This window comes from Gymnoscopelus braueri (genome assembly GCF_963280865.1).
Source record: "Gymnoscopelus braueri genome assembly, chromosome: 23".
NCBI classification, from domain to species: Eukaryota; Metazoa; Chordata; class Actinopteri; order Myctophiformes; family Myctophidae; genus Gymnoscopelus; species Gymnoscopelus braueri.
In genome coordinates this window covers 37,429,575-37,451,127 of record NC_137625.1, presented here as the reverse complement: position 1 = coordinate 37,451,127, position 21,553 = coordinate 37,429,575, and the positions used below count along the sequence as shown (strand labels likewise).

Genomic DNA, 21,553 nt, shown 5'->3' with positions numbered 1-21,553 from the left:
GGTCTGTTATGCTTATGTCAGGGGAAATGGAGGTACACCCGTTGTGTGATATGACCTTAATAGGATTTTGGGACCGAGTTAATGCTACCTGGGTGGAAAGCAAAACATGGACGTGATGAAAAGCGTGTGATAAAAATCACATGAGGCTGAGAAAGTACAGTACTGTATAAGTTTTGACTACAGTATAATAGACAAATGATATATTTTTTAAACATTTTAAATATGGCCTCTTAACTTTTGAAAAAGTGCAAAAGACTTTGTTGACCATGTTGATTAAATCACACCTGTAGACGTACTTTATTCTGAAAAATGCCTGATGATGCTTAATGGCAATACATGAGTCCTTACAATGCACTTGTATGGGTCCCATGAGTTGCTGTGGATGCCGTATGCCGAGTATGCAAACATACTCCTAGTGATTTCTTACATGTGTGCACTTGTGCATTTGTGCAAGTGAAATTAACTCTGACCTTACGGGTCCATTTGATTACATTTGTACGCTCTCAGAGTGGAATTAACAATGAGGATTTCGCTGTGTGTCAACAGACAGGCCTGTGTGTCCCTCCCCTACAGATCAGAGAGTGTTGTGAAAGCCTGGGAACATGCAAACTCTGAGCAATCGATAGTTCTGGCGGCGAGCCAGCAAGCCTCAGGAGGCAAACCAACATTTCATTCGAGCACAGGCCAGCGTTGGGCTAGAGGTTCAATCAGCCAGCGCAGGGAAATGACATGCCTGCTGGTTAGGAATATACAGTACATGGAGACAGAGCACACTCCTTCTTTTCATTCTCTCTACCCCCCCCCCCCCCCTTCCACGCACAGAGAAACAATTAACATCAGGTAGGCCAAGAAGGGGGTCTGTTGGCTCGCTGCCACTTCAGGATGTATCAGGGCCCTTTTCTGTTCTCCTCCCTCCTCTCCCCCACTTCTTTCCTCCTTTCGTTTCTCTGGCCGTGCCTCGGGGAGCGTTTGATGTGAGCTTATTAAAAGGTAAAAACCCGAGCGAGATCAGTTTTCAAAGCTGGTGTACTCCCGGTGATTTCTTTCTTTCTTCTTCTTTTTTTTTTTTTTTGAGGCCTGAGAATGACAGGAAATATCTGAATGCATATAAACAAAGACGCTCTCACAAGCTTCCTCCGCAGGGGAGACCAATTCTGCTGGGGATATTATTTCATTCAGGAGGAAAATATACTTCATCTCAATACTTAAGAGGAGCTCTTGACAAATGGAAAATTATGTAACTTGTTGTGCATGATCTAGTGAGTGCACTTTTTGGGGGTTGTTTTCTTTTAAGGAAAATTCAGCATTGCAATATTGCTCCTCTGCATAAGTGCAGCTTTGCCTGGTGATTCGCCCATAAACAAAGAGAAACAAATTGATTGTGCTGTGCATTTAGATGAGTGATGGTTTCAGCTCTCCACAATGTGATACTCATCTCCATCTATGTCCATTCAATTGTAACAATGCAAGAAGTTAACCCAAACATGGGTTCTAACAAAAAATATAGACTTTTACAGGTAAAAGGAACACAGCGAGAGGTTGCCTGGGAAAAACCGTAAACCCCCGTGACAGCCGAATAGCCACACATCTAGGTGGAGTCTCGCTAATCAAGCACAATATCCTCCATTGAGGCCCTTTTGTTTGTGTGCATAGATGGGTTTCCGCGCGACGTCATCACAGAGCAGAGTGCGCGATCTGCGCATGCGCGGGGGAGAACGAACCGGAAGTGCCATTCACTCTCTCGTTATTTTCGGGATTTAGATAGGCATAATGCTGCTATTATAGGCATAATAGGCATAATGCTGCTATTATATACAAACAGATCCAACTTTCGACAAATCATTTTTATTGAGTAAAGAAGATATTACAAACTGCATCATTTAATCTACTTTCATTAAACCTGGTGAAGACCATTTATTTTCTGAATGTACAGTGGCCAGAGATGCTGCGGGTAATAGCGCCCTCTACAGGCTCATCCCGCCACTGCGCGCGCATCATCCTCTATGTTTACAAACAGGAAACCCATCTATAGACACTTGAGGCTGAGAGCGGTGTTTAGCCGGGGTGTCCACCAAAGCTTGGTGTGCTGTCGTTCCCATGCCGAGCAAAGCAGCGCTGAGCCCTGCCCTTTCCCTCTCTATTTTCCTAAGCATTAGAGGGCCTGGGTAACGGGACACCCCGGCAAAGCAGAGCATGAAAGCGCGGGCTGATCCTTCACCGTTCACACCGGTATCTGGAAAGATAACAGGTCACGCTGAATCCTCGCAAGCAGCCGTGCACGGCCACAGCTCCAGGCCAGCTGGTGGAAATCAGGGCGTTACGCAGCATGACTCTGGGGCACTAATGCTTGTCCTCTCCTCTGCACAATATTTAACCACTTAAACCCTATACACTTTGTTGACCAGACTACCCAAGGGATCTATCCTTGACCCCCTCCTTTTTTCCCTCTACACAAAATCTCGCCCCAAAATAGCAGGTATAGCTCGCAACACGTCACATTGTAACGTGCTCTGAGCTTGTGGATTATTTTCACAGAATGTTTGGCTAGCTCTTAGTGGTCTGTTTTATTTAACAATCAAACAATAATTACTTGAATACCGTATACAAGTTAGAAACAATGGTAAGAACAAGCCGTTACCACAGGTGAAGTACCAAGTTCCCTGCAGTTGAGAGATCTGGAAAGGTTTTGGCTCTGGTGTCACCGCCCATCTTCTTCTCCTCACTTTTGGAAGTGGACAATTGGGTTGTAGCAATTTACAGTACCAATTTACACCGGTGGGACCATAAATCTGTCACAACTATTGGATATTAATGGAAGGTGACAGGCGTAAGGTTTTCCCAGCGCAACACGAATGCCACGGTGACAGTAAGCCGTATTTAATGGACTATCAGAGGGAAAACTGGCTTTTTCCAAAAGAAAGGAAAACTCATCTCAAAGCCTTTGGCAGGATGGGACCTTATGTATCACTTTAACTGGCCTGGAAAAGGCTTAACTCCCATGGTCGCATGAATCATGTCATGGTGATAGCCAGTGATTTCATTGCATGGATACGGGGGCAAATTCTTGGAATACTGTACAATGGGAGCAGTGTTGTCAAACCCATTGAACTAAAGAACGATCCCTTTGCTTCTTGTTGAAGGTGAAATCCTGACACTGCACTGTCTCCTTCTACCTCCATGTTATTTTAAGGAGAAAATCTATGAGCATGTATACTGTAGGATACAGAATAAGAAGAAAAGTAGTGCAGAGTTTGATGTTGTTTTGATTACCTGCTGAAGTTAGTGACAACTCTGTGCTGTTATTAAGCTCCTTAGTCCTTATGTAATGGGTCTTTTCAAACCAGTCTGTTCATTAGTTTAGTCCTACTGCCCTCTACTGGTCAATCAACTGAGCTCTATAAGTCTACAATGTAGTTGTGGAACCCTTCTAAACTCAATAATAGATTTTTCAGATAACTGATTAACAGTGCCGAATGGCAAACCTAAAAACTATAGACAGTAGGTCAGCAACTACCGATTATTTTTGTGAGAGACTATTCTATCGATTACTTTTTCGATTAATCAAATAATCGAGAAGTCCTTTTTCAATATAATATAAATAATAAATCAACTAATAGATTTTGTACTTTGTTGCGCAACAGGGTAATGCAAAAATTGTGAAAATGTGCCATGATGCTACGTATTGTGAGCTTGTAGATTGGCTATTTTCACAATTTTCCCTCTTTTTGGGCGGTGAAACCGCCCCTATAAGTGAGATTTGGAAAAATGTACTAACTCCTGCGCTGTGATCTGGGCCCAGGAAATTAGTAGAATTATCCTGCGCTGTGATTGGCCAATCACAGCCTATTCAGGACTGTGATTGGCCAGTGTCACATGACACATGTGCATAGCCCTATATAAGCAACCATAACTTGAAAAAAACCAAACATTTGTTTTTTTCAAGTTATGGTTTTGTCCATCATAAAGAGTGTTTCAATAAATGTATTTATCCTTTGTACATGATTGATCGACTCCATTCAGTATTGTGATTAGCTAGCAAGACACCGCCCACTTCACACAGGGTGTGATTTTTTCCATTCTTTTGAAACTTTTCGACTATATTGACAAGCCCAAATGTATTAAATTGATTAAATCAATTAGTTTAACTGCTGCTGTCCTAATGGCAAATATACAAGACAATTTTATGAATTTGTTTTGTAAAATGTATGTCAAGTTATTCATGGTCCATATTCTGTTGTGTTCTCTCTTACAGGAAACGCTCCGTGACCCATGCTCAGCTCATGCACGACAAAGGCCGAACGCTGCAGGACTTCAAGCGTCGCATGTGGCTCCAGGAGCTGCTGGAAGAGGTCCACACCGCCGAGATCCGAGACCTGCCGGGCGCTCGCAGCGGGGTGAGCAGCGGGGCCGGAGTCGGAGTGGGTGTCGGAGTGGGACTCCCGGGAGTGGGCATGACCATCAACCTGGGCACTACCAGCGGGACCCTCCACCCGAAGCCCGCCGGGGGGACCAAGAACCTCCCAATCAGCTTTCGGCTGGAGGAGGAGGAGGGCACCAACCTCCCTCAGGAGACCAACAAGTCCCAGACATACAAAGACGGCGTGCTCAAGGCCTCCGGCAAGAAGAAGAAGAAAGGCAGGTCTGGCAAGAGGCGGGAGGGCGAGAAGAGGAAGAGGCGGGCACGCTCGTTGGGGTGGCCGCTGGAAGACGAGGAGCCCGGAAGTGGCTACCACCTGGAGTGGCGGCCTCTCCTCGGCCTACAGGGGGCGCTTCACTAGAACACTGTCAGACTCTGACAAAGGTGAGTCCCTAAAAGCCTGAACCATCACACAGTGTATCCAATGTACAGTGCTCCCAAGCTAGACTTTGAGAGGTTTCTAGTGGATCCCACACTAAATGATTGATAATAAAGAATCAAATTGACCCTTGTCGCTCTGTATCTCCGAGTGTGTACAAAATGGAACCAAACGGACCCATAGGGGTCCATTAAGTTCCATTTAAGTACAGTCTCTGAGTTACATAAAGAGTTATATAAAGGGTAGCCTCATCTGAGAGATATCCAGCATGGGAGGGAGATGTACAAAATGTAATTAAAATAAAAGTAACATTCTATGCCGACCACTGAACTAACTTCCCGACTGTTTTTTTGTTCTTCTCTTTGTCTTTCAGAGACCTAAAGGACGTTTCAAACGGACTGACACCTAAATATTCCTGGTACAGTCTTCTGTAACGGCGATTGTTTGGAGAGTAATAGGGAAATATTTATTGTCTGTAAATATTGTAAACGCACCAGAATAGTGACGAATAATGATGACAAATAATAATAATAATAATAATAATAATAATAATAATAATATTAATAATGATAAGAAATATGATAAAACATTATTTGATGCCCTCTGGGGCAACAAATTGTGATCCTTGTGAATCCTTCCTCTTGTTTTTCCTTTTCCCAGTTATAAATGTCAGATTTGCGGTAATTTATTTTTTGTTTGAATGGTGTATTTATTTTGTAAATGTATCGAGGTGCTGCTGACCTTCTATATTTTTGTACCATAATGCACTTTAGATATATAAATATAAATATATATACCAGTACGTTTTTGTTAATTGACTATTCTTTGTGTGTGGTTTGATTGAAATGAAGAAAACAATGGTCATCCTTCTGTGTGTTAGGCCTACTTCTCAGTTAGATTTTTTTTGCATTTGTTTTTTTGTTTTTTGTTTCTGTCTATTCAGCCGTACGTTTCCGTTTCCAGTTTCTTTTCGCTGCTGTTTAGGAAGCTCCCTTGTTAGCATCTGAAGCAGCCCCCAGTGTCGAAGTGGGGGGGTCGAGAGTAGGGCTCATTTTGCTCTTCGTAACGTTATGCTATAAGATGACCTGTCCTTGTTATTACAACCCCACCAGTTGCCTTTTGGTGTCTTGTCTCCTCCATGGCCACAGCTCTGCTTCGGAAATGCCAAGGTTCACTTTGTACATAAACTGAACACTCAACGAACGGCTCAGTATTGTTGTTTGGCACTTGCACTGAGATAACACCCTATAGTGGATGGATTAAACATTTGACAGTATCCTCCCTGAGTCTCCTGTGTCTTTCCTGTTACCTTCAGCTTATCTTTTGCTTCACCGCATGCACTCTAGCGTCCCATTTCTTTGGGGCGAACATTCTGCGACAAAAGCCGTAAACTCACAATGTGTCGCGATGCGCCGTATTGCGAGCTTGTAGATCGGCTATTTTCGCTGAAGAGATTTGGATTTGGTGTAGAGCAGGGGTTTTCAACCAGTGGTCCGGGGACCACCAGTGGTCCTTGGGGGGGTACCAGGGGGTCCCCGGCGAAATAAGTTAACATAGCGTCACAATCATTTTAACCACTTAGCAGATCTTAGCAGATCTACAAGACAGATCTACAAGGATCTACAAGGACATAGCGCGGCACCGAGTGCCGCGCTATGTCCTTTTAGATCTGCTATTTTTGAAAAATCATGAAAATGTGTGCGTAGCTTTGAATATATATATTTTTTTAAAGCAAACATTTTTAACTCAAATCTTTGCTTCTGGGGGTCCCTGGCACAAAAAAAAATCGGATGGGGGTCCGCGGCCAAATGTATATCAATTTAGGGGTCCTTGGCATGAAAAGGGTTGAAAACCACTGGTGTAGAGGGAAAAAAGGAGGGGAACTAGTATAGACCCCTGGGGCACTTCGGTCAAAAACGTATACAGTATAGGACAGGGGTCTTCAACAGGGGGTCCGGGACCGCAAAGGGGTCCTCAGAGTCACTATGGGGCGGGTCGCCAAATCTTTGTGTGATTTTATTCTGAGGGGAACATTAGCCGAAAATAGCCAATGTGAGCTTGTAGATCGGCTATTTCCGGCAAAGAGGTTTGGTGTACAGAGGCAAATGTCAAGTTTACTAAGTATTGAGGGTTTAAGTAGTTAAATGTCTGAAAATACACGTGGACATGAATCCAACGTATTCATAGAAAGGATAATGTGTAAACAAACAAACAAAAACATTAATTTACTGATGATAGTGCTGTCAAACAAGTCTATGAAGCCATCTATTAAATTTACAGTATGAAAAAGTTTATTCTGCAACACAATTGTATACAATGTGTAGTGGGGGGGTCCCTGCTTCATCTCTCTCTCAGCTAAGGGGTCCTTGACTGAAAAACGTTGAAGGGTTTAAGTGTATAACTCCTACTACAGTATATATGATTCAGAAGAGTATATATTGTTATTTACAGTATTATAATTTACGAGTAGCATATCATTGTTCATGACATGAAGGCAATTGGAATTTGTGTTTTTGTATGTCTGTTTTACACAAACACATGCAAAAGCCCTAGCACCGTAGAGTATATATTGCAGTATTAGTCACAATGCCACACACCTGGAGCTGCGATTCAGTGCTTTGCTCAATGGCTTTGGCAGCGTTTGATAAAACTGTAGACTCACAGCTACAGTAAACCAATTAGTTTTTTTTCTGGGGATGAAACCAGCACGCTCCTGGTTATTGGTCAGACTCTCAAAGTGTTCAGGATTAGCAAAATCACAATGACATATTCACAAAGTGCAATAAAATGCACAGGAATTAGAATAGGTGATAAAGGTTCCGGTATTCTACATATCAGCATAAAGTCCAGTATATGGCTCATATGATCACACAAGGAATGGACATAAGCACAGTTCATATCGTCCCGTGGAAAGGAATTAACAAAGTCACATTTTAGCATAACAGGGATATATCTATAATAAATTATATTCATTTGACACCAAATTTCTAAACACTCCCTATTGCACATCCTATTGCTGCTATGTATTTTTTTTTTACCATAGGTTTCAGACTACAGTGTGGATCTGGTAATTTGTAACATGTCTATCCTTAATCTTATTTTTCTTGTTCTTTTTATGTCTTTAAAACCAGTATTATCTTGTGTATATCTATACTGCTGTTGTTGTACGGTCTTGTGGACACCAACATTATGTTCCATTTACCTGTATGAGTGAGTGACAAATGATTTTTCTTGATTCTTGAAAGGGTGCAAGACAGCAGCAGTCTGTACTGTACTTGGATTTGGATAGAGATAAGTAGCAGCATTACAGTGGGCCAACCTGTTGTTACACATATCTTTAATAATTAAACTCACTCACTGGCATTGATGCTTTGCAGACGCATGTTAAGTAATAAGCAGTACAGGTCAGGACAGATACCAAGTATTTGCTGTAACAAATTCCTGAAAGTTAATCAAAGACTAAAACTTGGTCTGAAAGACATACAGTACAGCTGGATATGTCCAACTCAGACTAAACAACCACTGTAACAGTTCCTCAATAGACGTTCCTGACCACAGAATTCATTTTGGAAGTCCATCGGCTGTCAAATGTAAACAGAGGCTCTTCAATGTCACTGCATCAATCAGATACCAAGGTCAGTAAATCTTGTGGGTAAAAAGTTGATTGCAATTCACATTGTAGTGAATCCTCTATCAGTTACATATTTACAGAATATCTATTGGTGAGTGACCACAAATGGATTTTACAGCGATATCGAATGAGCAACAACCATGAAAGAAACTGATTCTACATGTGTAGGATAGTAAACACAATCCTCAAGAGACAAATGGGGAATACTGTGGGATCGCTGGCAAGTTTTAACTACCTTGGATATATTCTCTCTCTCTCTCTCTCTCTCTCTCTCTCTCTCTCTCTCTCTCTCTCTCTCTCTCTCTCTCTCTCTCTCTGCGCACGCGCACACACACACTTACGCACACGCACACACACACACACACACACACACACACACACACACACACACACACACACACACACACACACACACACACACACACACAAGCAGGCTTTGTATGTCCAAAGAGAAGTAGGTGATGAAAGTAAGTCAAATTTATTAAAGGAGGAGTTCACCCAAAAAATGACTTATTTTCTATCAATTGCACACCCTATGAAGCCTTGAATCCATGGATTCTTTTTTGTTTTTGTCGCATTCCTAAGCTAATAATTTGATTCCCGTCTCCTACCGGGTAATGTATCCAGTAGGAGACACAAAGTAGATTATTTGTGTCTCCTACCGGAAATACACACGGTCATCAAATTATTGTTTTAGGAATGTGACAAAAACAAAAATAAATCCATGAAATCAAGGCTTCATGGGGTGTGTAATTGATAGAAAATAAGTAATTTTTTGGGTGAACTCCTCCTTTAAGTTCTACTATATTTATGTTTGTAAGAGTTTTGAACATTCAACTGTTGTAGATAATATATTAGTATGCACTGGGTTCAACTGTTGTAGATAATATATTAGTATGCACTGGTGGACCTTGGTGTCTGCTATCTAAGGGGCTAATTGGCACTAGATTGTACCCATTAGCTTCGAGGAAAGTTCTTTATTTCTTCAGGCCAGCGCTAGGCTATTCTCTCTCAAACACCAACAGTAGGAAAAAATGACAACGTTCCACTCAATATAGCAAAAGTGTCAACAAATTGCCATTCCTCATCATAAATTCTATCTGAAATTCAATTACAAGTGATCCACAGCTTCAGGCACAAGAATGTGGTGTGAAGGAAGGACTTGGCTTCTTTCAGAACCATTAAAATAATTCACACCGCTGTGCTTTGCAACATGACAAGTTTGGCTTGGCGCTGCGCTGGGGAGCTGAGAGACATCTCGCAGAAGGAGCCGAGTGGTGTTGATGTTATGATTCAAACACCGGCAGGGGGACAACTCCAAGATGGCTCTCGCAGCTCAAACATCTAACCAACCAAAACAAAACCGTTATAAATACTCATAACCTCAATGCCCCAAGTGCCTCCCTGGCTGCAAGTCCAGAGCAAAGGTTGCTAGAGAGGCCTCCCAAATGTGCCCACCGACAGTATCCCACCCACTGCACTACAGTGCAACTAAGAGCTTATTTTGTCACAAAACTTGCACAGTAATTATGCAGTATATTTCCATTGGAAGGATTAACATTCATTGCACAAGGCTGACCTCAAGAGAGACAGTTGGTGGGTACGCCTGCCAAAGTCAAAATGTGAGAAAAGGCAGCTATGCCCTTAGAAGATTTCTCTCAAGTACAAATATACATATAAGCTATTCTCGTTTTGATGGGAAAATGGTTTGAGAGGAAAGTCTTGACCAATTTCCAAAGAGATTAGACCGAAGAGAAAGTTGACTCTCTGCCCGGTATGAACAAACAGGGATAAATAATTACTGTAATGTTTTAGCCAGTTCCAAAAAAAACTTCGACAACAAAAAACTTCGACATCAACAATGTCAAAAGCATGACAAGGTACTGTGCCACCGCATTGTTAAAAACACACAGTACCTAAATGAATATATGGCAATGGTGAAGTCAATCTTTATGTTCTACTACTGTCATGAATTCCACTCATTTAATTTACACATTTTGACAGACACTCTATGGTGACTTACAAAGTGCAGGTTGGAGCAAGTGCTACGAACCTTCTCTATGGAAATATGAAGCTCTGTAGGTTATATCTTATAGGTGCTGTGTCAGGTATTTTTCTTGTAAAAGCACATGGTCTGGACTCCTATGGTCAGTAATGAGAAACTGTGGTTTGTGTCTTTGTTTTAAAATGGCTGCCATTGCACACATGGCCGTTGAACCTGAAGGGCCAGATGTGCCTGCAGGCAGACTGGTGTGGGCCCGCAACCTTAATCTGGTCAGCGGAGGAGCTGGCACCCGCGCCGGTGGTTTTCCTTCAAGAGGATGGAGAGGCATGGAGCTAGGAGCCATCAATATTCCCTCTGGGTCGCCGGGAACACGGGATAAGTGAAACAACCCGAGACCAGGCCGGACAATTACCCAGCAGGGAAACCGATCGGCCGCAAGCGTGGGAAACATCTGCGCAATTATGATCAGCAGCTGCTCCCCTCCCATGAAAATTACCCCTGGATTTATTGGTTCAAAAAGACATCCTTCCCCAAGGCAGACGTAGCTTCATTTATCCTATACCTGCCCCTGTTGGCTCACTGATCTCTATAACATATACCCTGAGGCTCTGACCGGTTCATATATGGTATAGCCTGCTGCAATATGCTGTAACACTACAACACTGGTTCTCAACCTTTTCAGGCCACGACCCCCCAAACATTTTCATTTTTGAACTGGGGACCCCCAAAAATAATCATATTTGAACTAGGGACCCCCCAAAATAATCATATTTGAACTAGGGACCCCCCAAAATAATCAGTTCAAATATGATTATTTTGGGGGGTCCCTAGTTCAAATATGATTATTTTGGGTCCATGCATCTGTCACTCCTACCCCGAAAGTAGGAGTTGAGGCATTACATTTAGTTTGACTGTAAAAAATGCGCTAGTAAATATTTTGCGAAATACAGGCACTGCACTACACGGTAAAGTCCTCAGTGTTGGTTTAATTCTGAGACTGTACAAATGTAACCAAATGGACCCATTAACATTTGCACCATCTCAGAGTTACAAGTGTATACATGAACACTTTTACTGTAGCTCCTTGACACATTATACACCCTTATTTGTGTGTGTGTGTGTGTGTGTAGAAGAAAATGTCTTTGCTTTGGATAAACATAAGTAGACCAAGACAGAGAAGACAGAGAATGGCTCTGAATAAAATGGCACTATAGGTGTCACATGGCACGTTAGACTTATATTCATTGGAATGCCTTCTGAGGGTAGTGAATATAAGTCACATCTCCTGTCACATGAGAGGACCACATCAGAAAAGTCGACCACTACAGGGACCGACCGACCGACCGACCAACCACGGGTCACAGACAGAGAGAAGGATGGGGCTGGCTGGGCATTGCATCAGGAACTGGTGGCGAGCAAACTTACACAGTGTGTCTGAAACTCACCATTTTAGATGGCTTCCCTCATCTTCTGAGGTTTTCAGCAGGTCTTCACACAGCAAGGATTCCGCTTCGCCACTCTGAAGAGATTTAAAATGATTGCATTTAGAAGGCGTTTTTAGAATCGGCCTCAGGTCTACAACAGTACTTGAGTACATGTACTTAGTTACTTTACACCACTGATCAGTTAACATATATTTCTTAACACCTTTGTCTCATGAATTAAAAGTTTTGCACGTCCACAACTTAAACTTGTAGAAACACCGTAATCGATGCTAACAATCACAGGTTTGAAAGAGGAATAGCTACACCTGTCTTCCACAAGTGACCACCTATAACAGAACCCAGACTACCCAGTAGTTAATACACAGGAAACCTGTGAAACATATTTTGAGAAGCTTACCAAAAGTATTATTTATTCTGGAACTGTGTTGCCTATTTTTGGGGGCATTTAACTGAATAGTGTTGCAATGGCTTTTATTGGGCAGCAGAGGTCCCCATTGGGACTGCACAGTAAACACTCCACTGGTTTGTCTTGAAACCAGTGTCTGGTAGCCTGACACTCAGCCTGAATTTTCATTTCGTTTGCGATTCAGGGGGTAGTGTCTGGTGGATTTCAAGGCAATATATAGAACTATCAGCATAATATATTTCTCAAATAGTAGGTCATGATTCATATTAAGTAGTAAGGTAGTATAGACCTTTTTTTTATATTTTGTATAGTTTATTTTTATTTTTATATTATTATTAATTTTTTTACTGTTTGTCAAGCTGAATGTCCCATTTCACAACTTTTTAAATGTATAAAAATCTTTTGAAAATAGCCAAAAAATGATACTTTGATAGGTGGTATAGAACTTTTTTATATTTTGTATCATTTTTACTGTTTGTCAAGCTTGTTTGACTGTCGAAAGTTAAAGTTTAATGGACCACAATGGAAACAAACCTTTTGGCTTTTTTTTCCTTTTTGTTGTTTGTAATCCCTTGTACTGCTATACCTGAAGGCTATTTGCTGTAAAAATGTCAATACACTATTCAATCATTCAAATTCATTTCAAACCCTTTTCACTGCAGCCATATTGACACACAGGTGCTACCAATGACAATGATACTAATTAAGGTTCCATTCCATATTGATTCCAGTGAGCCAACAGCCTGACTCTGACTCATTAATAGTGGTTCTCAACCTGAGGGTCGGGACCCCACATGATTTTGGAGGGTCCCCAGATGACAATGAAGTGACAATTTAGGAACTTTTAATACCTTTTTAATACCTAAAAAATGGCAAAACTGTCAAATAATATAAGAAAGAGTCTTTTTTTTGCCGATCTACTGCTATTTTCACAATATTTGTCTGTGGAACTGAGTCAAACAAAATGTGATGCCTCAACTCGTACAATTCCAAGTGCTTATCAGGGTGAGGGGTCCCTGTTCAAATATCATTATTTTGGGGATCGCGGCCTGAAAAGGTTGAGAACCACTGCATAGACTACTACTATAGCCTACTAGTAGCATTGGTAGCCTAACACCTGACCTGGCTGTCACTATTTCATGTCAAAACTGTAAGAAATGTCTACTTTAGACCTTTATAAAACAATTACCTTCATGTAAGTATTGGCAAAGTGATTCCACTGCAGCATGAGTCAACATGTTGTCTTCTCTCGAAAGGCTCTGCTGTAAATGGAAACATTAGTTAATATAATTGGTAACACGTGTTGACCCTACAATCTCATGTCAATATGCATTGGTGGAAAAGGTAGCCTAGTCATATTTTTTACTTAAGTAAAAGTATCAATATTGCAATGTAGAAATACTCTGTTAAAGTATAAAGTCCGGAATTAAAATTGTACTTGAGTAAAAGTACAAAATATTGGTATCAAAATGTACTTAAAGTATCAAAAGTAGGAAGTACTCATTACGCAGAATGTTCCATTTCACAACTTCTCAAATGTATCAAATTAAAATTGGAAATAGCTACTCCAGTAAAGTAAAAATACCAAAACATTTACAACACAGACAGTACTTGAGTAAATGTACTTGGTTCCTTTACACCACTGTCAATATGAGACTGCCTAGAAAAAGGTCAGCAAGACATGTACGTATAAAACAATTACCTTCGTGTGCAATTAGACAGTGCAGTTAAGTGTCAACTGCCAAGTGGTATAACATCCAGAACATACATTTCTTGTCTACATTTTGGCTATAGGCATTATTATCCCGAGCGAATTAGGCCTACTATAGCTGCTTATTACAACCTGCACCCTAAATTAACCCCATGATGATGAAACTCATCATCGTCACTCACCATGACGACATTTCGCCGCGAGCGAGGGTTATTGCTGCGTCACACTTCGGCGGTGTTGCGCCGCGCGCCGAAAACATAACTCATAACCAGCCGTAACCAGCCCTTTGACGCTCTATGCTTTGATGGGGTTCCTTGTCCGACAGTGCTATCTACTGGTCATTTTACGCAACTGCCATTTAAAATAAAATGGTTGGGACCAGCGTTGCCAAATTTTGCGAAAGAAATAAGCAGCCAGGTTTATAAAAACAAGCCCAAAAGAAGCGACCAGGCTACGGCTATTTGAAAATAGTCCTCTGCTATTTCAAAATATATTTTTGGGATTTTGGGGGTGGGGGGAATGGAAAAAAAATGTTTTTAACAGCACAAATCTGATACGGGGGTCCCTGGCACAAAATATTCTTAGATGGGGGGCCCACCAACACGGACAAATACATATTAATCTGGGGGTAGTGGGGGTCCTTGCCATGAAAATGTTTGAGATCCACACGTTTAAACAACATTAGGATTTTAGGAAACAAGCCAAAAGCCAAAAAACCCGCAACCAGCAATATTTACTAGCGACTTTACAGAAAAACAACGACATGGCAACACTGGTCGGGACTCAGGAGGCGAGGCCGTGTACGCGGCGGTGAACGTACGTTCGTGCGTCGTGCACGTGCGTGACGTACGTGGAGAGGAGGATTATGGCCCCGCCCCCCTGTATCATTTCTCGTCGGGTTCGCTCCTCCCCCGTCTGTCTGGTCTTTGGTCGTTCCCCCAGCGACACCCACAGGGCGACATCACCGTCACCGTGCTTCTGCTACCAGGTTGGCTGCTGAGCCCCCCTCCCTCATACATACACACACACACAAACACAGGCGACACAATACTGTGACAGCTGCCGAGCACACTGAACCATGGAGCGGGGAGAGATGGAGCACAGAGACGTCGAATTCAACATACTGCTGGCTACCGATTCCTACAAGGTAAGCCGGCACAATGGACCCCGGACATGAATAACATGAATTAAGTCATGGAAGAAAGGAGGTGGTTTTATTTCATCATCATCAGTATCAGTCAGTACTACCACGGAGGAGGCCATCATCACCTTGCAGCCCGCTGAGGGGAGGCTCGTCTCTCCCCCGGTTCACATTATAGGCCGAACGTGGAGGAGAGAGAGGGGGGGGGGCAGGTTGTAACTAGGGTACCATCATGGTCACAAAGCCAAGCATCATCCATTGTTATATATGGGACTGAATCCAGGTTGGTGGGTGAATATGCAGCCAGTTATAGTGTGATATAGCCAAAAAGAAATAAGTCACCCCCGGCTTCGCTAGTACAGTGATGCTAGCTATTTTAGCCAACAGGCTAGCAGCAGGGATCACACAACACACACACACGGGCAGAGTGGTGGTGGCTTGATATTAGTGTTGCCATGTTTTGCGACAGAAATAAGCAACCAGGTCTAGGAAAATAAGCCCAAAAGAAGCGACGAGAACGTATGAGCAGTATTTATTTAAAAAATAGACGATCTACAAACTCCAAAAAAATCTTGAAATAAAATGTGGAATATTTAGAAACGTTTTGAAATATTCTAACACAAATAGGCTACATATTAATTCGGGTGGTCCATGATGACATGAAAATATTTGAGAACCACTGGTTTAAATAATATATAAAATGTGGAAGCTCGAGCCCAAATAAGCAACTATACTTTAGAAACAAGTCCAAAAAAACGCAGCCCGCAGCTACCAATATTTACTAGCAACTTTACAGCCCAAAGTCGCTTATAATAAGCGGACTTGGCAACATACACACCGTGGTGCTGGAGGCTTGATAATAAAGATCGAGGTAGAGGCTGGATCTGATCCCATGGCCTAGTTGGACCGTCCGCGCTGTGATTGGCTGGTTGGTTGTCAGGTAACTGGCTGATCTGACGCGGGGAGACAACCTTTGCTTCATATAATTATAATAAAATAATAAATCAAAAATGTTTTATAATCTTTAGTAGATAGACAGCAGCTACTATGGCAGAGAAAGAGATTGGGCTTTGTTTGGATAAGATAGTATTGCTGGTTTGGTGTGAATATTAAGTAAACGTTTTGTATTCTTAGATATTTGTTACTGATGAGTTAAGAAACTATTTAATAGTACAATTATAGTATAGTTGTAGTAATACTATTAGATTCAGCAAACTGAAGACTACTTCTTTTAAAGTTTGCTATTCTATTTGCATGTCAAATTTGGACAGTGCAAACAGCACTGTGCTGTCTCCGGGACAACCGACTGGCCAATCACGTGGTGTCACTTCAGGAGATGGGGTGTGTAGACGCTTGTCATTAGAAAGGCGGCTTCTTGTAGTTGGTGTTAGCAGTAGCATACAACACAAGTTAACAAGTACCGGGTATTATGGTTGGGACCACCTCTCACGTGAGACGATAATACAGTAGCCTAGCCTACTGCAGTGGTTCTCAACCTGTGGGCTGGGACCCCCAGGGGGGTCCCACACTGATTTTCCTTTATTTGGGGGGGGGTCCCCAGATGACGTAAAGTGACAATGTATGGACTTTTAAGACCTTTTTAATACCTAAAAAAGAAATGAAAAAAGACCATTACTGCATCAAAAGTTCAAACATTAAACTGTAAAAAATGGTCAAACATTGGCCAAATTGTCAAATAATATAAGAAAGAGGCAAACATTCTGAAAATAGCAGATCGAGGTGTTGTGAGCTTGTTGATCTTCTATTTTAACAATATTTATCTGTGGAACCAAAAACAAAATTGATGCCTCAACTCCTACATTCGAAGTGCTTATCAGGGTGGGGGGTCCCCCGTTCAAATATTATTTTGGGGGGTCCCCACCCAGTTCAAATATGATTATTTTGGGGGGTCGTGGCCTGAAAAGGTTGAGAACCACTGGTCTACTGGAGCCAGTTTGGTTTGAGAGTTGTAGTTAGACTTGCAGCGTTTCATATCATTAAGTTCTTAGTGACTCAAGAACATTTTCCATTCCCATAAAACCAAAAGTGAAACTTTGAAGGAGTTACCTGGGTTTACTTTCATTTCTGTGGAAATGTCTTCCATATCAAACCAAAGCAGCAATCAAGAGATACGTGTGTGTGTCCCGTCAGTCACATGACCACCAACTGAATGTGTGTTGTTGTTTTGTCTTTGTCACAAAGTCAAAGCACTTGTGCAACAAGAGAAATATTTTGACGAGCTGGAGTTGTACTGATATAGCTATAGAGAGATACACACACACACACACACACACACACACACACACACACTAGAAATGCATGACGGTATTGTCCATTTACATTGCAGTTTAAAAAAAAAAAGTGTTCTGTGCACTTAAAAGTGAAATACATGTTGACCTAAAGCACTGCATCAAGCAATTTCAGTGTATTTTTATTTGTGAGTGCAGTATTAGTTTTTAAGTGTTGATACATTAAGCACTGGCAGTAGTGACAGCCTCCATCCAAACGTTCATTCATTTGGCGTAAGCGTGAGATCATCATGTGTGCATGCTTTCATTTCATTGCCCAGTTTTTCATTCACTTAGTTGTGTGTGTGTGTGTGTGTGTGTGTGTGTGTGTGTGTGAGAGAGAAGGGGGGTTCATTCACTGTTTTTTTTAATCGATTTGAAATAAGAGAGAGAGCAAGATAACCCTTACCTCTCTTGGCAGCAGCAGAGCCAAAGTGTTAGGCTGTTTTGCATGCTGAGTATGACCTTGATTATGTAAAATGAATAGTGAAAGTTTCAGCTGATTTGTCCTGAGTGCGATCTGTTTTTATAGAAAATTTGTGCCATGTATAATCGTCCGTGTGTGAACGGGATGGGGGGGGGGGGGGGGTCGAATGACAGTTAATAGAAAGGTAAAGGGTTCTAGAGAAATGAAAGTGAAAGTTTCAGAGTGAGTCAATAAGTATTAAGTGTTCATGTTCAGAGGTCATCTGTGCCACACCCTTGTGGCTCAACCGGTTGTTGCAATATCCTCGGATCAAATCCAACTTGGTCATCCTCTCCTGTATAGTACTTGCCATCTCTTTACTGTAGCATATAATTTAAAAAATCCATTATACCTCACACATAAAGTGTGGGTGTGTGTGTGAGTGTGTAATGGAGATAATAAAATTGGGGCAGGTTGAGTGTTGGGTCTGTGACAGGTGCATCACTCAATGTGAGAAATAGTATGTTTTTGTGCCTGTGCATAGAGAGACTGCATATTGTACTGACAGTTTGAGAGAGAGAGAGAGAGTGTGTGAGATAAGAATAGTGTGTGCATGAGATAAGATAAGCAAGTGAATAAGGGGTCAAAAGGTAAATTGCATTCTCTAATACATTTTTATGAAGCATTGTTGCTCAAAATCCAGACCAGGACAAGGATTGAGTAACAGATCCGTTTATGGTGGCGTGGGTGCCAGCATGACAACCCTGATGATAAACTTATAGCCCTGCCCCAGCCTGGACAAGAACCAGTACACTGCAGAATATATCTAACTAAAAGTACAGTAAATGAAGGACTACAGAAAGTTCCGGTAGGCTGGACAACATGTAGCCCCGTTAGACACTTTCGGCAGCAGTTCTTTCCCAGGCTTTATCTCCCTGTGAGATGGAGATAAAACTAGAAACGAATTAGGTTAGCTCTACCCTATGACCTATCTTGGGTACCTGAGTCTGTGTTTGAGAGGCCATATATAAGTTCAACCCAGGTTGAACTGATTAATCTTGTAAATAATACTGTCTGCTACTGTTGGCTGAAATTTGCATCGTCACCATAAAGCTATTCAAACAAACGCTAATTATGCTATGCACCTGCCACAGGATACTAGGGTAATAGGACAGTGTAGAAAGACAAGAAACGGGGGGGTAACATGATGCAGCAAATCCAAAGCGTTTTGGAACTATTGAGTAGTTGACTTTTTGTACAATGTAGTTGGTGGCAGTTAGAGTTGGACTGTATCTGCCCTTAGGCCAGTGGGTCCCATTTTCTATTGTGTGAAGTTCAACCCAGAACACTACTCTTCTTTGCCGTAGCTCTCTAATCAGGGAGCACAGCCTAGATCTGGGGTACCAATCTGGGTTCCAGGACTAGAGGTGAAAAGAATTACTTAGCAGAAGAATGGTTCCCGAGTACTGGAGTTTGTAATCAGTGAAATAAAGTTAATCTTGTTTGAATTCTCAGACTGGCTGGCACATGTTGGTGATGATGTTGGTCCGTCCGTCCACCACCAAACAACGCATTTTATTTTGATTGAAGACTACTGGCTGGATTGCCATGGGATTTGCTGTATAGTGCTCCGCAGAGGATGAACCCTACTGATTCTTGTAACTCTATGGCCTTAACTCGACTGTAACGCCACCCCTTAGGCCAAAGTTTCTGATTGCATACAAGATATAATAAATCTATTGGACAGATTGCCGTGAGACTTCCTGAGAGCATTTACTGTACATATGCTCAGCAAGGTTCTTAATTGTCTCCGCCGAAGGTGGAGAATATGTTTTCGCTTTGTGTGAGCAAACATTGTTAGCCAAGCTAACATTGGGCAAGCTCCACGTGACACGTGTCAATTTGTTGACACCAATGCCTCTGATTGGCTAGAGGGACGCGTGACGAAATAAAATTCTATAAATAGGTGTGTCACTTCAAAAAGCCTCTACTTTTTGAAGTGAGGTAAAACAGGATCAATCAGACTTGATTGGAACAGTACCTTCAGTAAGTCCAAGTCACCCGTCTGTGCGTGTGTGTTTCCCTCTGAGAACACCTAACATTGGTCAAGCAAAGGCGCAGAAGGCCAAAGCTAAGAAAGCATACTCATCTACAATTGTAACGTAGAAGAGGACTAGAGTTGAAATGATCCCACAACAAAGCCGAACTCTTAATACGTGTCAATATGTTGACATCAATGTCTCTGATTGGCTAGAGGGACGCATGACGAAATACAATCCTATAATAAAAAGGTGTGTCACTTCAAAAAGCCGTTTACGTTTTTGAAGCGAGGTAAGACAGGATCAATCAGTCTTGATTGGAACAGTATCTTCTAGTCCAAATCACCCGTCCGTGCGTGTGTGTGTCCCTTTGAGAACACCTGACATTGGTCAAGCAAAGGCGCAGAAGGCCAAAGCTAAGAAAGCATACTCATCTACAACAGTAACACAGAAGAGGACTAGAGTTGAATTTTTAAACATTAGAAGACAAAATATGATTTTTAAATCATTTTTTTTTAAATAAATATTTCTTTAACATACACCTTTTTATTTAAGTACAGTATATATCTTTTACTCTACTGTATCTCATTAGTTATTGCTATGATAATATAATTGCTATAGTCTGCTGGCGGAGACTTGTGCTCCGAGGAGCACATTTTCTAGTTAATTAATGCTTCCGATTCTGGTGGCCCTACGGCCTTTCCTTTAGGCCAAAAACACCACATGCACAAAATATCTCAAAATCCAGTTGGGTGGCCTCAAGGAGCTGCTAACAGTGTTTTTAGAGTCTAGTTGTGTTTAAGTATGCTTGGTTTACCAACCAGGCCAGTGTCATTATTTCAGCAGTCACAAAGTATATTAATAGACAGGAAGAACATTAAAATGACTTGTCTATTGTTTGTCAAGTGTCCTTCCTTGAGCAAGGCGCTTCCCTCAAAAGCTGCACTGGAGATTCACTTGTCAGTAACAAAAGTTCCTGGTTTTACAGGGCAACTTTCAGGTGACTGTTGAACAGAATGTGCTTTGTCAATTTGACGTTTTTAAAGGAGGAATCTCACGCTAAATGAGGGTGGACAACAGAGGCAACAAAAAGTGTGTTGACACTGATTACATTTCATGAATAGTGTCATACCCTGAAGAAGACCTATATTGTGTCGAATCGTTGGTAAAATAAAAAATAAAAGTTATTGCTTAGTGACTACGAGCCGTGCAACCTCTTTTCTTTGCAACAGTTATTTATCTCCTGTGGTCAGCACCTCCTCACTACCAGTGTGCGCTCCTGTTCATTGTTTGCATGAATAGTGTCTTTCCCAGGTGAGGGGCACTTGTTTTGTTAAACGAGGGTATGGTGATTGTACTTGCCGATTTTCTTACCGTCTTTTCTTTCCTCGTGTCACCGCTCCTCTGTTGTAGAAAACTAGCTAGATTGTCACACAGTCAGTCCATCACATTAGTCCGTTGTGGTGATCCAGCCAACAGACTGCCTGAACCAGCCTGTCAGTTGTTAAGTTGGGTCAGTCAGCCAGTCAGTCAGTCAGTGTACTCTGTAGTTGGAATGTACCCAAACAATCAGTCAGTTAGGAAGGATTCAGTCAGTCAGTCAGTTCATGAGTCAGGCCGTCGGGATGTGTAGTTGTTATTCAGGCAACTTAAATTAACCATCTTGGCCAGTCAACCAGTTGGAA

At 41.8% G+C, this 21,553-nt stretch overlaps 2 protein-coding genes across 4 annotated transcripts in view; both read left to right on the top strand.

Moving 5' to 3' along the window:
* Positions 1 to 6,072, top strand: part of pthlha (parathyroid hormone-like hormone a) — a 16,945-nt gene extending 10,873 nt beyond the window's left edge. For both annotated transcript variants that reach the window (XM_080420530.1, XM_080420529.1), the window contains exons 3-4: positions 4,253 to 4,801; positions 5,170 to 6,072. In XM_080420530.1, the coding sequence (XP_080276656.1) occupies positions 4,253 to 4,778 (526 nt within the window). In that variant the 3' untranslated portion in view covers positions 4,779 to 4,801; positions 5,170 to 6,072. The remainder of the gene's footprint in view (positions 1 to 4,252; positions 4,802 to 5,169) is intronic.
* Positions 6,073 to 14,937: 8,865 nt separating this feature from the next.
* nampt1 (nicotinamide phosphoribosyltransferase 1) overlaps positions 14,938 to 21,553 on the top strand; it is a 35,349-nt gene continuing 28,733 nt past the window's right edge. For both annotated transcript variants that reach the window (XR_013932658.1, XM_080421666.1), the window contains exon 1: positions 14,938 to 15,141. Coding sequence is in view for 1 of the 2 variants with exons in the window: in XM_080421666.1 (XP_080277792.1) it covers positions 15,073 to 15,141 (69 nt within the window). In the remaining variant the exon portion in view is untranslated. The remainder of the gene's footprint in view (positions 15,142 to 21,553) is intronic.